The 19,483-nt window shown below is 38.6% G+C and overlaps 1 protein-coding gene across 3 annotated transcripts; it reads right to left on the reverse strand.

Annotated features, from left to right (window-relative positions):
* Positions 1-406: 406 nt before the first annotated feature.
* On the reverse strand, positions 407-18,810 carry ADAD1 (adenosine deaminase domain containing 1). 3 transcript variants are annotated; one of them, XM_081960169.1, is made up of 12 exons: positions 18,484-18,810; positions 18,088-18,305; positions 13,700-13,882; positions 12,086-12,214; positions 11,293-11,376; positions 10,291-10,416; positions 10,076-10,199; positions 9,740-9,910; positions 9,105-9,331; positions 3,705-3,942; positions 3,368-3,500; positions 407-1,607 (listed from the first exon to the last, which is right to left on the reverse strand). In XM_081960169.1, the coding sequence occupies exons 2-12, from the start codon at positions 18,293-18,295 to the stop codon at positions 1,494-1,496; spliced, it is 1,737 nt and encodes a 578-aa protein (XP_081816295.1). In that variant the 5' UTR covers positions 18,296-18,305; positions 18,484-18,810; the 3' UTR covers positions 407-1,493. The 3 variants fall into 3 exon arrangements, with proteins under 3 accessions (XP_081816295.1, XP_081816294.1, XP_081816293.1); XM_081960168.1 differs by having other exon boundaries at positions 12,086-12,253; positions 18,566-18,809; XM_081960167.1 differs by having other exon boundaries at positions 12,086-12,253; positions 18,484-18,809.
* Between the last annotated feature and the right edge of the window lie 673 nt (positions 18,811-19,483).

The raw sequence follows: 19,483 nt of genomic DNA on the forward strand, positions 1-19,483 counted from the left end.
CTCAAAACGACCCTCCGAGCAAACCGGAAGTCACTTCGTTTGCTCAGAGGATCGTTTTGAGCGCTCCAAAGGCTTCAGGGACTATCCGGAGGCTTCCCTGAAGCCTTTGGAACGCTTAGAACGATCCTCCAAGCAAACAGGAAGTGACTTCCGGTTTGCTCGGAGGGTCATTTTGAGCGCTCCGAAGGCTTCAGGGACCGTCCGGAGGCTTCCCTGACGCCTCCGGAGAGCATCCGGGGGGGGGGGAGAGGCTGTTTTCGCCCTCCCCGTCCTCCTATAAAGCCTCTGGAGCCTGGGGAGGGCGAAAAAAGCATGTAAAAATGGGGGGAGCACCTGTAGTGCACGCATGCACACTGGGGGTCACGCATTTCATTATGGGTGCGGCACACCCCCACATGACCCCCCCTGCGCTCCCCCCACTTATGGCACGTGAGCCAAAAAAGGTTCTCCATCGCTGGGATATATTATAATCTTATAAGGTTATATTTACTCCTTCAAATTCTTTTAAACTATTCCATAGAGCCGTTCTACAACACTTTTACTTCAATGAAAATATTTAACTCTAAGGGTTGTCCCACCCGCAACATTGTTTAACTTCTAAGGAACATTCTCTTTTGCTTGTAGCTTTGCATTTTCTGGCTTGTTGCCATTTTCCAGCAAAAAAATACTTTATGGGCTTGGAGTTTCAAAGAAGTGTTTCAGTATATTAATGAACTATACTCTTGAAAATTAGTAGCATCATGCTTATTTTCCTTGAAATAAAGTGTAGTATTACTACACAAAGCAGTATCCACATTAAGTCTTAAGAATAACAAAAGGAGTCAAATTACAAATTAAATATTTTGAGATACCCAATACATTTTCTAAGTTGTTTCTATTAGTAAGCCAAATATTGTTTGAAAGTTCTGCAAGTTACAGAATTAATTCCATAATATACAGCAAACAGACCACACACTTTGTTCAAAATGTATTTGTAGGTGTTTACTCTTGTAATGCAAGCATAATTTGTGTAGTTTCCTGCAGATAAATTTAAGTCCCACAACTGAAAAGGGATTTAAACCCACAAAGTTTCAATATGATTAACAAGGTGAACTGTGGCTTTTTATGCCAGAATTGCACATAACTTTTCAGAAAGCAAGCCAATAACAGAAAGCTGGTTCTGCTATTGTATAACATGGTACAGATCAAAACTATTGTCAACCACACTATATTTTCCCAAAGGTACTCCTCAAATTCAAAGTCCTTGAGATAGCAATTTGCAGCAAGTACATAGCACAAAGTAATTCAACTTATTATTTTTACACTGACAAAGAAATAAAAAGACCTTCATATATTAACTAAATTGTATATTTATTTTGCTTATGTTTATGCACATTTTTTATCTATCAGCTCATATTACTGGTCAACACTGATCCACAATCATTAACCAATTAAAAAATTCTTCTCAAGAGCAAAAACTTATTTTTTAAGTCATAGAGCTGGTATATTAACCTTTACATGCTGAAATTTTCAATGTGTGGAGACTTCACAATCCAAGACCCATAACCATGTTGCTCCAAGTAGGATTTCAGCAAGTATTTTGTCCCTTGGTAAGATTCTGCCATAATCTAGATAATAAAAAGAAATACTGGGGAATTGACAACAAATTAGAAAGAAATTTTAACAATAACCCTTTTCAAGAAATGCATTTTATTTCTGATTTTTAACTGATGTAATAGATGGCTGGAACTTTTTCTTAGATCTTACACTGTGATTTTTATGGTTTTGACTTTTTTAAAACTCTGTTTACATTTTGTTTTAAGTTAAAGAGCTGCATGTCACCTGTCACATGAATGAATGAACACATGAATGAATGATCTCAACAGAAGTTACTACAGGTAGTCCTCAACTTACAGCCATTCGTTTAGCGACTGAAATTACAACATCATTGAAAAAAGTGACGTATTACCACACTTATGAGTTTGCAACATTCCCGTGATTACGTGATCAAAATTCTGGCACTTGGCAACTGGCATGTATAAGTTACATTGTCCGGAGGTCATATGATCATTATTTGTAATCTTCCCAACTACTTTTTGACAAGCAGACAATGGGGAAAGCCAGATTTGCTTAACGACGGCATGATTTGCTGTAACAACTGCAGTGATTCACTATAACAACTGTAGCAAAAAAGATTGCAAAATGAGGTATAACTCCCTTAACTGCCTCGCTCAGCAACAGAAATTTCCGGTTCAACTGTGGTTGTAAATTGAGGATTGCACTACATGAAACATAAATAGTAAACAGGATTGGGATTCATTGGACGGAGAATATAAAAAGATCCTAGGGTTGTCTACTGTTCCTATAGTTACTAAGAATGAAGCTGAGCTTGACGTTACTTTTTGCTTTCCACAATTTATTAATGTAATAGTTTGGAGGAATAGAAAAAAGACTATGCAGAAGGTATAGGCAACACCAAGTTTTTAATCATTGCTTGAATAGATAGCCTATATTTTAGTTGCTAAGTACGAGTTATCACAAAGTTTGCCTTTAGATGACAAAAGAGGTATATATTTATTTTATTTTCCATTTTGTGATAAATCCAATTACAGGTGCCACTATAAAAAAGCACACATAGTATGGGATGCTTCTTTTTACATATCCTAAATTCCTCCAGGCTACAATGAAAGAATACTCAATAATTTTTCCTATTTGTTACAAGTGTAAAAAGGAAACAAGGGATAGAAAGATGGGCAGAAATTCTGAAAACAGTTACTAACTTAAATAAAAGTGGCTTGTTTTCGATGATATGATTCCTACTTATAGACTAGGCAGTATCATAAAGCCATCCTGTGAAGTTAAGGCAAGAAACATGCCGATCCACTTTCCAAATTTAATATCAATTCTGCAACAGATCTCAAATAATGGCTGCTTTCTTGCTAATACTTAAATCATACGATGATTATTACTTAACGTATTTTTCGAAGTATAAGATGCACCCCCCCCCCCCAAAAAGGGCTGGTTTGTTGATTCAACTTTGTTACATTTTAGAGGTATTAAGTGCTTTTGGCTGAATGGAATGGCCAAGCATCTAATTAAACTTATTAAGATTTCCCCCAGCTGCCTGGGGAAAGAAAAAAAGTGACTAAAAGTGTTGTTTTATTATACTATTGTTTGCTTGCTTTTCTGGGAATAAAAATGAATATCTGGTAGGCAGAATCCCCCCCCCCCCCATTTTCCTCCCCAAAAACTAAGGTGCACTTATACTCCGGTGCGCCTTATACTCTGAAAGATATGGCAGCTTTGAAGCCAATAGTTCAATAGCTATAATTCTACATTAGAAATTATGACACTTTTACTAGAGCACATTTATATTAGCTAATGTTACCTTTGCTTCATGGTAAGTTGTTGCTTTAAGTAAATCTTCTCTCTTTGATTCTTTAACCACTAACTTAAAGCGACTTAACATTGCAGCTTTGCAAAGACGACTTGCCATTGAAATACCACTTTTGAAGGGTGAACTAATTTTGAAAAAAATAGCAATGAGCATATTCCAACAATTACCACTGGTTAAAATTATAACTATCATTACATAATAAAATACAAAATTATTTTGAAAGAAGTCTGTTAAAATTATTTTAATAAAATTAAGATTTTTATTATGTTTCTAAAGAACAAGTATGTTACTTCATATTTTATTTAAGCGACTTTATTGCAATACTAACCTTTCAATGATTTTTCCATTTAATCCATCTATCACCTCCAGCGATAAGTCCCCTTGTGACCAATTCACACTAAGAGACCTTTGGTCCATGTCAATCTGCACAGCGTATGCAGCAGTTGCCAAATTAATATGAGGTCTATTCACAAGATAGAACATGGGAAGTTTCTTACTAAGTGCATCATCTATGCGCTGTTTGATGGCTATTTCTAATCCTCTTGTACTACAGCAGTTTGCGTCACCTAAAAAATTGAAATTCATATCACAAATATTAAAATGAGAAATTAATTCTATTGTCATCATCACTCAATATCAAGATGAACTTCTATAAAATTACAGTAGACATTTATTTTTTTGTAAAGACACTGACAACCTGATATTGGCAATAAAATTTGTGTTTATTATTTCAGTCGTTTAAAATGCATTTGCAATTAAATAGCAGATTCACATATCAGTTAAAATACATAGATCTCCTAAATCATTCATTATAAAACAAGCATCAGTTAGGCCAAGGACTGCCTATGAATACATACTGAAATTTTGTATACTTAAGTTCTGAATGAGGATTTCATAGAATTCCAGCACTGCAATTTTGTATACCTTGTTTAGAAAGTCAAAAAAGTTCGTATTTTTAATTGAAAATAAATGTAGCATTTAAACCTGTATTTCTTCTGTAACAAACTTCACTCTTATAATAGTCATGTGAAAAGGTAAATACAATCTCAGATTAACAATACATGACATATTAGTCATCATTTTACAAAAAGAAAAGCAAAATGGAGAAACCACCTTTAGCCGTAATAACTTGAAGTAATTGTTTTCTGTATGACTTTCTCACATCATTGTGGAGGAATTTTGGCCCACTCTACTTTACAACATTGCTTCAATTCATTGAGGTTTGTGGGAATTTGTTTATTCACAAGTCTTTTGAGGTCTCACCACAACATTTCAATTTGAGTTGAGTTCTGGACTTTGCCCGAGCCATTGGAACACCCTGGTTTTCTTTTTCAGCCATTCTGTTGTAGTTTGCTGGTACGCTTGAGATCATTGTCCTGTTACATGACCCAATGCCAAAGAGCTTTAGCTATTGGCCTCATTTGTCTTTAGAGTATTTTATTATATAGAAAAGTTCATGTTTGACTCAAAAACTGTAAAATGATCATTGGCTTACCTGAACGGTTGTTCTCTAAACGCTGCAGGGTCCAAGCATGGGTTGACACAGCCTATCTGCCCTAGGACTGAGTAGATTTTTCTTTGGTCACACCTCCTTTGACTCCTTGAGATCAGTTTAAAAACAAAGTCTTGTCCGCTGGACTTCCGGTGGCGCCACTGGCCTTGGAGGATGCTCCCTCGGGAACGCCAGCTCGTGTTTGAGTAACAAGCTGCGAGGATAGCATAAGTCAGCTGTTCAGCAGTTTGAAACCCCTCCCTCGGGAAAAGGGAGGGAGGTGAGCTGTTTGGCATAGGGTAGAGGCGCCCAGCGGCCCCAGAAGCAATTCTGTGGCGTGAAGGATGTGAACTCCCCAGGAAGCCTGACAATCTCCTCATCACGGGACCCTTCTGCCTTTGCAGAAACAAAAGGCAGCGTCCACACCTGCAACTTCAAAGTTTATTCTACATCTGAACAAGAAGCAGGCAGAGCAAACCAGGAGGTCAACAAACTGCAAGTACAAGCCTTAACTCCGTAGATTATACCTCTTTCTGTAAACTTAAAGGGAACTTTTTTTAAAAAAAAATGGCGCCGGAATAATAAAGGGTGTGTTGAAAACGAAAGTGAAGCGGAAAGCTGATTAGCACTTGTTAAGTGCCTGTTAGTGTTGCTGGAAGACTTCAAAGAATAGGTGGACTTTTTGGACTGAACAAATTGGTTGTTTAAAAGCTTGATTTGAATATTCTGAAATGGCCTCTAAGCAGGCAAAATTCAATGTTTCCAAAAGTGCTGGCAGTTCACCAGCGCAATCCCAAAAGTTGCAATCTTTATTACCTCTGGTGGAAACACAAGCACAAACCCTGACACTGGAGGCTCTACAAAATAACTTACAAAATGCATTAAAAGAACAGGCAGTTGTCTTGGAGGGGAAAATTACAAGTGAATTTAAAGATGTCTCTGATGAAATATCTGGAATTAAGGATTTATTACAAACACGTAACCAAGAGATAAGGGAGGATATAGTTGAGGCACTTAAAGGATTATTTGGCTATGTAGCATCTCGATGAGAAGGTGGAAGAAATTAATGAGGCTAATACAAAGCTGGACGACAAACTTATGGAGGCATAAATTAAAATTGATAAGTCAGAGGCGGAGCTTACAATGATGCAATTTAGAGCAATGAAATTTGCTCTGAGGATAAGGGGGTTGAAAGAACATAGTCAAGAAGATTTAAGAGAGATTTTTGCAGACGCTCTTGCTCAATTAACTGGGGAGCCGAAGGCCGAATGCGTCTGGCAAATTGACAAAATTTACCGCGTTAATTCATGGATTGCCAGACAAAGACAACTGCCAAGAGATATTGTAATTATTTTGTCACCATGAAAATTAGGAATGAAATATTGCAAGCAACCTATAAAAACAAACTGCAAGTGGCAGGTAAAGATGTGATAGTATTGAAGGAAATCCCCCCCCCCCAAATGTTGAGATCTAGAAAGGACTATGCGTTTTTAGTGGACGAACTTGTCCACTGTAGGATTTCCTTCAGGTATCCCAATCGTAATGCCGAACCTTGGACCTTGCAATAAACCCTGGGCGGGTTTGTACTCTTCCGCAGTGCCCAGAGAATGACCGTTCAGGTAAGCCAGAGGTCATTCTCCTGTGCGCTGCTTGGAGAGTCCAAGCATGGGACATACCCAAGCTATTTTGTCCCAGGGAGGGCCAAAGTTGTGTCCAGATTGCCTGGAGTCGAGACAACTTGCTGCAAAACACGTCTTCCAAAGGCGGCTTCGGCTGAGGCAAAGGTGTCAATTTTATAATTTCTAATGAAAGCTGTGGGGGACGCCCACATAACAGCTCTGCAAATGTCAATGATGGACGCTTGGGTCACCGCCGTACTATCTGCCGGAACAGAGTTGGATGTAGACACCACTCAGAGTTGTCGATCGTCTGTCGGCTCAGCCAGTCTGCCCTGACATTGCTGGTGCTGGATATGTGATCCGCTCTTATTGATGCTAGTGTCATTCCACCCAACAGCCCAAGGTCTCCGCCTCTGCCATGAGCCTCCTGGAGTGGGTGCCGCCCTGCCGGTTTACATGGGCCTTCGTTGCAATGTTGTCTGTAACAAAACATGGCGATCCACCAGTTGGGCTGAGAACCGTCTTAGGGCGAGCCTGGTTGCTCTCAGCTCCAGCCAATTGATGCTTCGAGCTGCCTCTGTCCGTGACCATCTGCCTTATGCCAGTTGACCTTGGCAATGTGCCCCCCAGCCATAGAGACTGGCATCCGAGGTGACCACGACCGTCGTGTTCCTTGAATAGACAACCCTTCTCTTCTGCTGTCGACTGCCACCACCTCAGGGAGTGAATCACCTTCAATGGGAGCCGAACCTTTCTGGGCGAGTTGCTGGCCTTCAATCTCTGCATCGGCAGTAAGAACCACTGCAGTTTCCTGGCATGCAGCCGAGCCCAGGGAACCACGTTTAGGCAAGGTATCATGATGCCGAGAAGTTTCGAGAGTTGAACAATCTGCAAGAATCTGACCCGGCGGCACTGACAGATTCTGTTCCTGAGATTGCGTAGCCAGTCTGTTGACAGGAAGACCTGCCATGAAACAGAGTCTATTATGGTGCCAAGGTGCTGAATGCGAGTCACCAGGTCGAGGTGGCTTTTCTTCCAATTCACCGAAAACCCGTGGTTCTGTAGGGTGCGTATGGTGATCTGCCAGTCTCTTAGAGCCTGGCGCCAAGTCGTTGAATGAATGATGTCATCTAGGTAACATTCCAGGCGTATGGGACGGGCGCGGAGGTGAGCCGCCACTGCTGCAAGAAGCTTGGTAAAAGTCCTGGGGGCGGATGAGAGGCCGAAGGGCAAAGCCCTGTACTAATAGTGCCTCCCGTCGTAGTGAAACCGCAGGAACTTTCTGTGCGATGCATGGATGGGCACATGCAGATAAGCTTCTTTCAGACTGAGGGACGTGAGCATCAATCTTATGCAGTCCAGGATGGATTGGAGGGACTGCATCTTGAAGCGTTTGTAGGCCAGATGCTGGTTCTCTTGGGGACCAGGAAGAGAATGGAATAAAATCCCTTCAACTCCTGGTCCAGTGGGACTGGCTTTATGGCGTTTATTTGCAGAAGATGGTTGATTTCTGCTTGCATGAAGGACGTTTTGAGGGGTTTTTTGTACAGGGGGCAACAAACAAACATTCGTGGAGGGAATGTTAGAAACTCCAGCGTCAGCCCCCTCCTGACGGTGTTCAAGATCCACGTGTCCGTAGTAATCTCCTCCCATCGGTCTGCATAAAGTTGCAGGCGGCCCCCAATGGGAGGGTCACTCTGGCGGTCACTTGCCCGTGCCCGAACTGACGGTTGTTGGAGCCACCACGAAATGGCTTCCAAAAGGATCCCTGCCCCGGGACCCAAAGCTGCTCCTGTCCTAGCCTCTATCACTAAGTTGATTGTATGACCTCCGATAGGAAAAGGTAGACCCCTGGGTGTTATCCTGGCCCCGAAAGGTCTGCTTCCTGAAGGAACCAGAGCCCTTCTTCTCACTCTTTTTAAAAGTAGAGGGGTGGATTTTTCGTTTATCCTTCGTCTCTATTAAAAACTTTTCAACTTTTCTAAGGGATCCCTGAACTTTAACGTTTAACATGCTAATGGAGTCTTGAGATGTAACTTTTGAATTTTTTTCCTGCAATTTCTCTGAGCATTCCACGATCTGAATTTGCTGGGACATCCACTTCTGGGATGATTTGCAATTATCTTGAATGTGTGTCCACTTATGAGCAATCTTCCTCTCTGTAAAATGATGGACTTTAAATTGTTTGGGAATGGCTTTGTAACTCTTCCCAGATTGATGGGCAGCAACAATTGCCTCTCTAAAATCACTGCTGATGACTTTACTCTTTGGTTGTATTAACACACACTTCTATGCTGGAGATCAACAAACTTCTAAAATCTCAATTTTTATAAAGATAATCACACTTGCTGATGATCAATTAATGAACTTGATTAGCAGCACCTTGCTGCTACTTACCCTCTTCATAGCTATGGAAGCAGTAAAGGTGTAACCAGTTTTTCCACATATGCCCGGTCCATTTTGGCCTTCTTTTTATAAAATAAACAATGACATGGTATAATATGTCATGCGTTGTTGTTCATCTGAGGTTGTATTTACCTACTTTTAAGAACTGCTACGGACCAGATGATTTTTACTTATGTGCTGATATGCAGAACTGTAGAAATAATTTACTTACCAAGAATTATTGTGCTAACATAAATTGGCTGAATGAAGTGACTCAGTAGGGCTCCTTGAACACCTAGTACTTCCCACCTTGTCAGTTTATCACTGGTAGACATGCTGCTTATTGTGGCAATTTCAGCAGGACAAAAAGCTGTGAGATAAACCTTGCCTTCAACAACCACATGAAGACACAGTTCTTCATCAGCTTCAAATGCAGATACTGAGTTTGGATTGAGGTGTCTACAAGAAGGGATATAGTTCAGCGCTTACATATCCCAAACACATAAGAGAAATAAAAACAATATTTTAAGAGGATGCGAAACATTGAAATAAAAGCTAGATTGAAAAGTATTTTATTGTTCTGCAAGAATATTTTATCACGGTATAACAAATTGAGATGTTGGACAAGGATTACAAAGACAGAGATTCTAATCCACTCTCAGCTACAAGAGTTCAATGGACCTACCTCACAGAGTAGCTTTGGGGGAGCAAAAATAGGAAACAGCACTATCTATGCTATTTTGGGCTTCTAAACACAATGAAATATATAAATTAAATAAACAAAAAGCCTCAGGAATATATAATTAAGAACTTGTTTATAAGGGAAATTTTAATGAAGTCTGCTTTGCCTTTAAAAACACTACTTACAATTTGGACTTTATCTGAGCGGATCCCTTTGGCAACTGATTCATGTAGAGAAATACTTTTACATTTGGTTTTAATGTAAGCAGGTTAGATGTTGGTTCAGTACAAAATATGGATTTGTCCATCATAGAAGGATTTTTACTGTAGTAAAGTAAAAGCTGTCTGTAAAAATACCTTTAAAGAAATATTAACATTTTAGGCAATTAGATATTAAAGACAAGTCTTTAAAATCCATATTAAATGCAGTTGAATTTCTATGAACTTCAACACCATAGAAGAATTATGTAAATGTAAATGGGGCAAAGGGTGGGGGGTGGGGAAGCATCATTATAGACGTACCTAAGTAGAGAACGCCTTGCAGTAACAACTGCATGGCTATCATGCAACACTCTTCCATCCGGATGACTGCATTGGCTATAGTTAAATTCACCTGTTCCAACAGCTACCACTTCAGGTTTTGTAGCTATGGGAAAGAAAGAGTAATTTTGTGTGTGCGTTCAGACTAAAAAGACTACCAATACCTAAGCCATATTATTTACGGGAAGCATGCCTACCTCTTTCAATTATGAAGGCAGCTACTGAACTGCTACAACTCTGGTACTCTGGATACTTATCCACCAAATTATCGAATGTTTCTCTGACAACTTGAGAAATTTTTCTATGTGCGAGATGCTGCCCCTCTAGTAAGACATATTTTTTAAAAAGTAAACAAGATAGGTAAGGTGGTTTTTCTTAGCTATACTGATATAATCATTCAAGAAAAGAAAGAACGTTAAAGTTTGCATTCTTCAGTGCATAAATAGGGTAACTTGTGAGTGGAAAATCATTTTCTTGAAATCTGTAGGATTCCAACTATTTATCTTGATAATACCAAAGTAAAATTGCATTTGCAACAAATAACTAATTAGAGAAAATTTAACATTATGTAGCCAATTATTTTTATCCCTCCATCAAAGCTTAGAGATTTGAACTACAGGTGGTCCTTGCTTAATGACTCCATATTCGGGGACTGAACTTGCAATGACGCTGTATAGTAATAATTATCACTGGTCTTTGTACTTATATCAGCAACAGCAGCTCCATGATTGCAATCCTGGTGCCCCGCTCACAATTACAACAGTGCAAGATTTTGCAATCATATGATCACTATTTTGACCTTCTTGCATATATTATTGCTCCATCTAGCTCCTAATACAGAATTCTCTGCCCACAATCACCAGAGCTGTCTCTCTCAAATCCAAGCCAGGCCAAATACATTTACCCTTGAATCAGAGGGTTGGAAAGGCCCCTCAAGGTCTAGATCAGGCATGTCCAACACCTGGCTCGAATATGTCCCTGGATATGCTGCCCCAATATATATATATATATTGTATATAGCCCATCTTTTGTCTTTATGGAGCTAGGGTGGGCGTGTTTATCTGCAACACAGATAAGCAGGCACTTAACAGACTGAAAATTCAATGCTGTCACAGATACTGCATTACTTCATCAATAAAATGGATAAACTATATGGATTAATTTAGGTGTTTAAAAAGAATAAAACAGCACATTCCTACCATAATGAATCTTTGTAAAATAGGCAGATTCTGTTATTTGAGGTTTGGTTGCGTGTATAGTTTCAGCAAAATTTCTGACAGGACCTGCAAACATAATCGCAGCTATAAAGAGAAAACCCTTCCACACTAAGGTAAAATTCTATCCTTGTCGCCCCCCAAAATATATACTGGTATGAAATTTTCTGTCTCATTAACTATTCCGTCTTGACCGCATTGAAACCGGGCCAAGCCAATGAGTGAAGGTCCATCTGCACACATGCGAGATGCAGGCAGCATGTGACACACACACACACATGCTCAGGTTGTTGGAAAAACCTCTAACCATGGAACGTGTTGTAGCCTGCCAGCAGCCAGCAGAGCTTGCAGCAGTCGGACAGTGAGGAGGTTGGGGAGGAACATGGGTCATTCCTGAAGGCTGAGGAAAACTCAGATGAGGGCTCTGCGTCAGAGGCAGAGAGGGAGCTAGACAGCAGTGAGGCAGAGGAACAGCTGGAGCCTGTTCCCAGTGTGCGCATGTGCAGAGCTGCCAGAAGACAAGAAGAACTAAGAAAGCAGGGTCGACTTAAGAGTAAAGCCACACCTTGATGGTGATTGACCCCTCCCATAGGAAACAAAAGAGGAGTGAATGGGGCTTTTGCAGGAAATAATATGTTCATTCGGTCAGTTCAGGAGTGGTAAATTCTGTCTGCTTAAGAGACTCTGTGCCACGCTTGCCTTGCCCTGCGTTTGGAAACTAGTTCTCTAGTTGGGGGTCGCTGCACTAAACATTTGGGGCGATATTACTAAGCTTTACCTGGATTTTCCAAAGCTTTTGGTTCTCCCTCTTCCAATTGCAGAATTTCATCAAGAGCAAGTTTTGCTGCATTTGATTTTGATTCCTTTTTATTTTGGCCCAATCCAGTCTTATACTGAATGCCATCAACTACAGCACAAAAAGCAAAATAAGTTCCCAAGAGATTTCCTTCAAAATGCAAAAAGGAAAGCAAACATTTACTTCTAGTTTCATAAATTAAGATGTTTTCATCCAGCTTTAAATAGTTTTACTAATATCAAACTCTAGTCTACCTCAATTTAGGAAAAATAAAAGATAAAGGTTATGATTCTCAAATACATTAGCACTTCTGTAATTTTCTGTCCTCGTCCAAAACATAATCACATTGCCATTATCTTGTCGATTATAACAGAATAATTGAGACACATGTTTAAATATTCCAAAATAGATTGTTGACAGTTGTTTCATACCACCAAATAAACCCTCTTTCTGATAAATGGGTGAAGTTGGCATCCATTTACCAGTTCCTAGTAACATGTGTTATATCAGATTTCTACACAAGAGAATTTTAGATTTTAGCTAGGTGATAAGAGACATCACAACAATCTTATTTAAGTCTGGCATGCAATATCCATACTAAACTATTGAGAACAGCAATTGAAGAGATCTGACTTCACAATTAAGCCTGTAGAACAATGTGAATATTTAACAGATAGCATTTAGATTAGACATTACATATTTCTCAAATATACTGTAACAGGATTTCTGAGTTTTGGGATCAAGATCTTTCATTTGCTTTCAGAATGATTTCCTATAGTTTAATTCAAAAAATATGTTAACTTGGCTTAGTTAATTCAGGAATGCCTCTATAGTAGTTGGGATCCATTTTTATTTTCTTTTGTTGGAAATTTAAAAAGTGCAGTAAGTACTTAAAGCCTCCTAAAAGCATAAGGCATCTTTTCCCCATTTTTCCCCTTTCACCATTTGTTAAGCCACTGGATTAGAAACTGGGAGACTATGGGTTCTAGTCCTCCCTTATGCATGAGAGATGACTGAATGACTTTGGACCAATGTTTATTAACTCTAACCTCAGGTTGTTGTTCTGGGGAAAAAATCGAGGAACATACAACACCTTGAATTGTACAAATAAAGGCTGGATATAATAAATATGAATTACACAGTCTGGTTTGTCTTTGGATCTTATAGTTCAGGGGTGTCAAACTTGCGTCGTCACATTGTCGTCACATGACGTATCATGACTTTTCCTCCCTTTGCTAAAATGAGGATGGGCATGGCCAGCGTGTGACGCATCAGGCCTGCAAGCTGCGAATTTGACACCACTGTTATAGATCGTATGAATCTTTGGAAAAGAGCCAAAAAGGGCAAAATTCCATGACATAAGTTAACCTCTCCTTAATGCTGATATAAATATACAGCCTCCAGCTGAAAAAAATTACCCACCACCATTGTGCCAAACAAACTTTAGTTATCTAGTTTCTTGTACCCCTGAGGAAAAACTATAAGCCAGAGTCCTATATGCAGTTTATTTACGGCAAATCAGTTTCCTAGGCTTTTCTGATGTACAACATCCAGCTATTAGGACAGTGCAGATAACTTACAATTTAAAAAAATTACCTGTTGCCACAGTTTCCTTTAATTCAAGCTGTACACGCTGCATTTGTGCAAACTGATGCAAAGCTGAGACTGGATTGATCTCTCCTCGCTTGTATTTTGCAATAAATTCTTTTGGAATTTTTTTGGGGGGAAGTGAAGTAATTGGAATTATAGGCACAGTTTTAGTATATTGATAGTCATGACCTAAAGTGCATTGGTAAAAAGCACAAAAAATGTGAATCACAGCATTTACTTGATCTGAAACATAGTAATCTTTCATTGTTGTTATTTATATTTCTTCTCTTCCAAAAATTCTTCTTTAGAGTCTATTTACAAATGAGACTTTCCCCCCATGCATTTATTTCATTTTATTCTTGACCTGCCCCTTTAAAGAACCTGTACAGCAGTGGTTCTCAACCTGTGGGTCAGGACCCCTTTGGGGATCGAACAACCCTTTCACAGGGTCGCCTAACACCATCGGAAAACACATATTTTCGATGGTCTTAGGAACCGAGACACCAATTTTATGGTTGGGGGTCACCACAACACGAGGAACTGTATTAAAGGGTCATGGCATTGGGAAGGTTGAGAACCACTACTGTACAGTGAAGGATAGAATTTTTAAGTTATTTAAAAAATACCAGTATAAATTTATCAAGATAAATACTATATGAGAAAATCAATAACTAATAAGAAATATTATATAATTATATATATAACATAATGAAATGCTTGGGTATTCTGAACTACAAACGCATTAATATGTATTAGTGGAGCAACATCTAAGAACAATTCACACAGTTGTGCCAAAAATTTGTCTAGCTGTATCAACAGCTAATATCAGATGGATAATCATATTCAAAGTAATCTGTTAATGAATATTAAGTATGTAATATATGATGTAGAAGCAATTGCTACCAAATCTGTCATACTAGTATACGTGTAGCCAAATTACCAACTGTACAGATTGAAAATGTAGGTCTTACAACAGGTCTTATAACTTATAGTGAACAACATGAAAATTTCATTGAAAATATTAAATGTATTGTGTATCTCATACTCTGGTAAGAGATCTAAATGGGAATACTGTACAATAGTAACAAACTATATAGTTATTGTGAAACAATTCAACAATTAATATCTTGCTAATTAAAGTTTGAAGATTCTAGGAAGAGAACCATGGAAAAGAAAATAAGCTTAATGCCAGGAAACTAGCAGTACAGCTATTGTTCCTTTTCAGATTTTTTAAAAAATAATACAATACAATACTGTGTAGCAGTGTACAACAAATGATTTTATATCCCAAATTACACAGCATTCAAACTCAGATTTTTAAACTCAAATTTTATTTTATTCAAACATTAAAACATAAATTTCAAAAACAGAAAAATACAAAAATTAAACAATGCTACACCCAAAAAAGTTCATAAACAAGACAAAACATAAATTGAAAATCCCCCAGCTGAATAACTCATATATTTCAAAAATAATAACTAATCCCCCCCCCTTGTGAAGCACACAAATTTCTATAATATTGTTAATCAACCATATTTAACAGATAAAACCAACAGCTGAATTAAACTTCTAAATATTCGGTTAACAATCTATTTATTGTATTTCGTTCATAGAAAGTCATAGCAATCATTATCTCTGGTTCATCCAAGATCAAATATTCTCAAATGATTCTTAATAATAAGGCTTTTCCTTAAGGCATTAAATGAGATTTTTTCTAACAATTGGATTTTATTTTGCAAAAACATACATAGGTCTCTGTTGTGGGTATCTCCACAGCATTTGTTGTACAAAAAAGTATCCTATAAATTGTAAAATAATATGACATTTATTTTCCTATTGGATGTAGTAAATCAATTCCAATCCATTCTAAAGAAACCAGATTCTTTATATTGATCTGTTTTATATCTAATGAAAAGTAACATTCAATTTTCTTGTCCATGGAAATTCTGTCATCCAGGTCATGCTTATGCCAAAGGTGCCAATCCCCCCCCCCCCCAACGCGACTGGACTTTATTTTTTTTCCTTTGAAAACTTCCATTTCTCATCCAAGTAGCTTCTTCAGTTTTCAAAGGAAAAAAACAAGGAAATTCAGTTACCTTTTGGAAAAGAAAAGGCAATTTTGGGATATTAGTGTCCATCAAAAAACAGAGAGAGGGCAAATGCTCCTGACGTATATTTTAGGAACACCTGAGATTTTGTCCAAATCACCAGTACACAAAAACTGAAAGAAAAGTAAGAAAACAACTGTCTTTTGAGAGATCCAAATTTTGTTTTAATTCATTTCATCTGGCAGCACACGTTTGCATCCTAAGAAGAGAGGATATCATTCATCGGGAGGAAATATCTCCCTTTCCCAATAAAATAAAATGTCTTGAACAATTGGAAACAGCTTTAATGCGACATTGCTGAATACCATACCAAGAAAAAATTGGGAGCAGACTTAAAACCAGCCAGTGGCAGAGAATATATTGTCTTTCATATGGTTGGAGGTATATTGCAACAGCTGAGAGTTGCCACCAGGCTCCTAAGCATTTCATCAAAAGTAGCACCTTATGAAGAAAATTTATGGTTCTCCATAGAGGTGGAGATAGCATCGACAGACAAAAGCTTAAAAAAATATCAAACATATACACTGCCAAGTAAAAAATGTCTTGCCTCAAGAGAATTGATTTCAAAAAGAAAAGTTAATCACATCCAATGCAAGAATTTAGTCTTGCCCATGAAATCACTTTTAAGTGAAAAAGAGTCACTTGGAACAGGTCCAATGGTTACCTTAGACTCAAATGGACTGTTCAGATTTGATCCGAAAGTGAAACTGGAATATTCGAATACTGACCTCAGTAAAAAGAATACACTGGACAGTTTTCCACTACTATACTGTAGTTATATACTGCAACTACATCTTGCTTTGCTTACTATTACCAGTGTTCTCAATCATGGTTACTTGAGGATGTGTGGACTTTCAACTCCCAGCCAGTTATTTTCAATATTATTTTCAAAATTCTAGTATTTTACTCCAAATACTTTTTTTTAATGTTCTGTTCAAAGCTCAAAAATGGCAATATACTGATTTTGCTATGGTCATTATTAAATGTTAGAAAAAGAACTCTTTTTGTTAGTTATTACTCTTTCAATCAAATGCTTCTTAGAATAAGACTATCCAATTTTGCAAAAATGTTATTAGGGGAATAAAATAATCAAGATATACAATCAAGATATACTTTAAATTCAAACTGTACTTTGATGCCTGCTGTTTGGTTTGGCTAAAAGAATGGGTGAGAATAAGACTACTGGACTTGGAAGGTCATGAATTAAGATTTGGATGACACGGTTACCGATGGTTTGATAAAGTTAAAGTAAATGTTGATTTCAGCAACCATTTTGTCAGACTTGCCATTTTGAGAGTTTGAAATCTAAAACAAGGTTTTCCATATAGGTGACTCTTTGGGTTTCCCCACAGGAAGCTTTTTTAAAAGAAATGGTGAAGAACTGGTAGACTTGTGGTAAAATAATCTTTCAATTTACCTTCAAATCTAAGGAGCTAGAATCAGGTGGCCATGTCTGCCATTGGTTTACACATGTACAATTGAAAGAAAGATTTAAAGTAGACAAACAGAATTATGGGTTTAACGTTGTCAAATTTGAATAGGAAATTCTATTGTGTGGTAGTGATGAACATATTGTTGCTAAAGTCTATAAAATGTTATTGAATTTAAATGTGGAAAATGAACAAGTAACGCATGGTATGAATTCAATGGGCAAGGACCTTGAGTATAATATAATCAGGGCCGGATTTTCCTATAGGCTAACTAGGCTTCAGCCTAGGGCCTCAAGATCAAGAGGGGCCTTTTATTTTTATTTATTATCCGTGCCACATTTTTTATAAAGGTTAGTACCAATTACAACATGTTTCATTTAATATAGTGATCTATATCACAGTAATGATGTATTTTATTATCTCTCATGTAATTTACAAACTTAAAAATGGGAGGTGAAAGGGCCCCATAAGTGGAATAGCCTACGGCCTCTTTTCATCTAAATCTGGCCCTGAATATAATGCTTAAACATTGGGAGAATATGTGAAATAAAGGTTTAAAATTTACATTAAACTATAATTTAAAAAGGAATACTTTAAACTGTAACCAAGTTAATTTATTAAGTCAAAACAACCAGGCCTCATTATACTTATACACCAGCAACTGTATTGTGGCATTACCTTTAAGGATGAGAATCTACCATCCAAAGATTGGACCAGGTACATATCCATAGTTTAATCTTAGTCCTAGTTTATATGCATTTACTACATTGTCAATAGAATGCTTTAATACCAAACTCCTAATTCCTTAATGTTGATAGACAACGTAACAGGGAAAGCCATCATTCAAAACCAATACCTGTAATAGGGGTCACCTTAGACGCCAAGTTTGATACACTGGATGTTTCTGGGATCAAAAACATCGGCTTAGCATTCTCCGTTTGCCGAAACAAACTACTGTGAGACGAAGACGGGGCGGAAGGTTGGGATGGCTGGGCAGGCAAGTTCTTCTTCAACATTTGAGCAAAACTAGGCACCCTAGTAACCTGAGCCCAGTCATTTGCCATCTTTTCTCACCTAAAACCAAGTCGAAACGAAAAAGAGCGTTATTTATCAGCAGGGCATTCCGGCGTCAATAAGGCGCCCCTCGGTGCGCCAGTCAAGCAATTGGGAGAAGAAGGGGCGGGGAGGGGGTGCAGTGGAGGAAATGTGCCACCCTTAGGAGACGAAGGCGGCCACTAAACCCTCAACCCACCCAACGAGCTCCAACGGAAACTCCGCCTTCGAGAGAAACTACACGAAGCTGAAAAGAAAGCGCGCACAGCGCGGGACCGAACCTCGGGAGTTCTAGAATCCCACGCGGGAAAACGCCGTCTTCGCCCGCTTTTAAGGCTGCCGACCACGTGATTAACACTTCTCTTCCTCCGCCCGACGCTTTAACGTTCTTGGGCGTCGGCTTGCTGGTTGGGATGCCTCTTAGAAACACGCGTTCTCGGCCGCCGAAGCAGAGCGGAGCGGGTTCTGGGGAAGGGCAGTCGGAACCCGCGTCCTCCTCCTGACCCGTTGGAAAGGAAAGGACGATTTTATTTGATCCCCTCCGTTTTTAAGAGTAAGGGTTGCCGCCCGCTTTAAGAAGCTGGACGAATACGGAGAGGGAGCTTCTGAAACGTCTTTATCCCGAGGCGGAATTAGCAGGGAAAAGCTACACCTGCTGGATCTAGCGCGACTTCGCTAAGCTTGGCCATATCACCGAGTCTGGCTGGCTCAATGTATCTTTACAGCCTTCGCTATACATAAATGAATATACATGTTAATTTTTTTGACAAAGTGACTAAATTAACGGACCAGCGAAAACGCCGCGGACGTACTATAGATTTTAGTAAGGCACTCATCAAAGTAGACTACAACCTACTTTTGATAAGCTAGAAGAATGAGGTAGACAGCATTAATAGATGGATTTGTAACTGAAAAATTGCATTTAACGAGTAAGTCCTTAATGGTAGTACAAATACATGGAAGGAAATAGACAGTGGGGTACAAGAAGATACTCTGAGGCCCAGTACTCTTCAATATCTTCATAAACAATTTAGATGAGGGAACAGAAGGGGAATTCATCAAATTTTTAGATGACACTAATCTGGCTGAAATAGCCAACACCCCGGTTTATAGGGTGTATACATACATCCATACATATATTTGTCAATATCTATTTGGATCCTAAGGCTATAATCTGGGATGTAAATTATTCCTGCCAT

The sequence above is a fragment of the Natrix helvetica genome (assembly GCF_964273705.1).
Source record: "Natrix helvetica genome assembly, chromosome: 7".
In the NCBI taxonomy this organism is placed as follows: Eukaryota; Metazoa; Chordata; class Lepidosauria; order Squamata; family Natricidae; genus Natrix; species Natrix helvetica.

Excerpts from the sequence above, each read along its gene's own strand:
- ADAD1 (XM_081960168.1), bottom strand. The coding sequence starts at position 18,295 with ATGGCAAATGACTGGGCTCAGGTTACTAGGGTGCCTAGTTTTGCTCAA. Across the intron at positions 12,254-13,699 it reads AAAGGAAACTGTGGCAACAG|GAAATCTCTTGGGAACTTAT; the intron begins GTAATTTTTTTA and ends TGCATTTTGAAG. Across the intron at positions 10,200-10,290 it reads TGCCTTCATAATTGAAAGAG|CTACAAAACCTGAAGTGGTA; the intron begins GTAGGCATGCTT and ends TCTTTCCCATAG.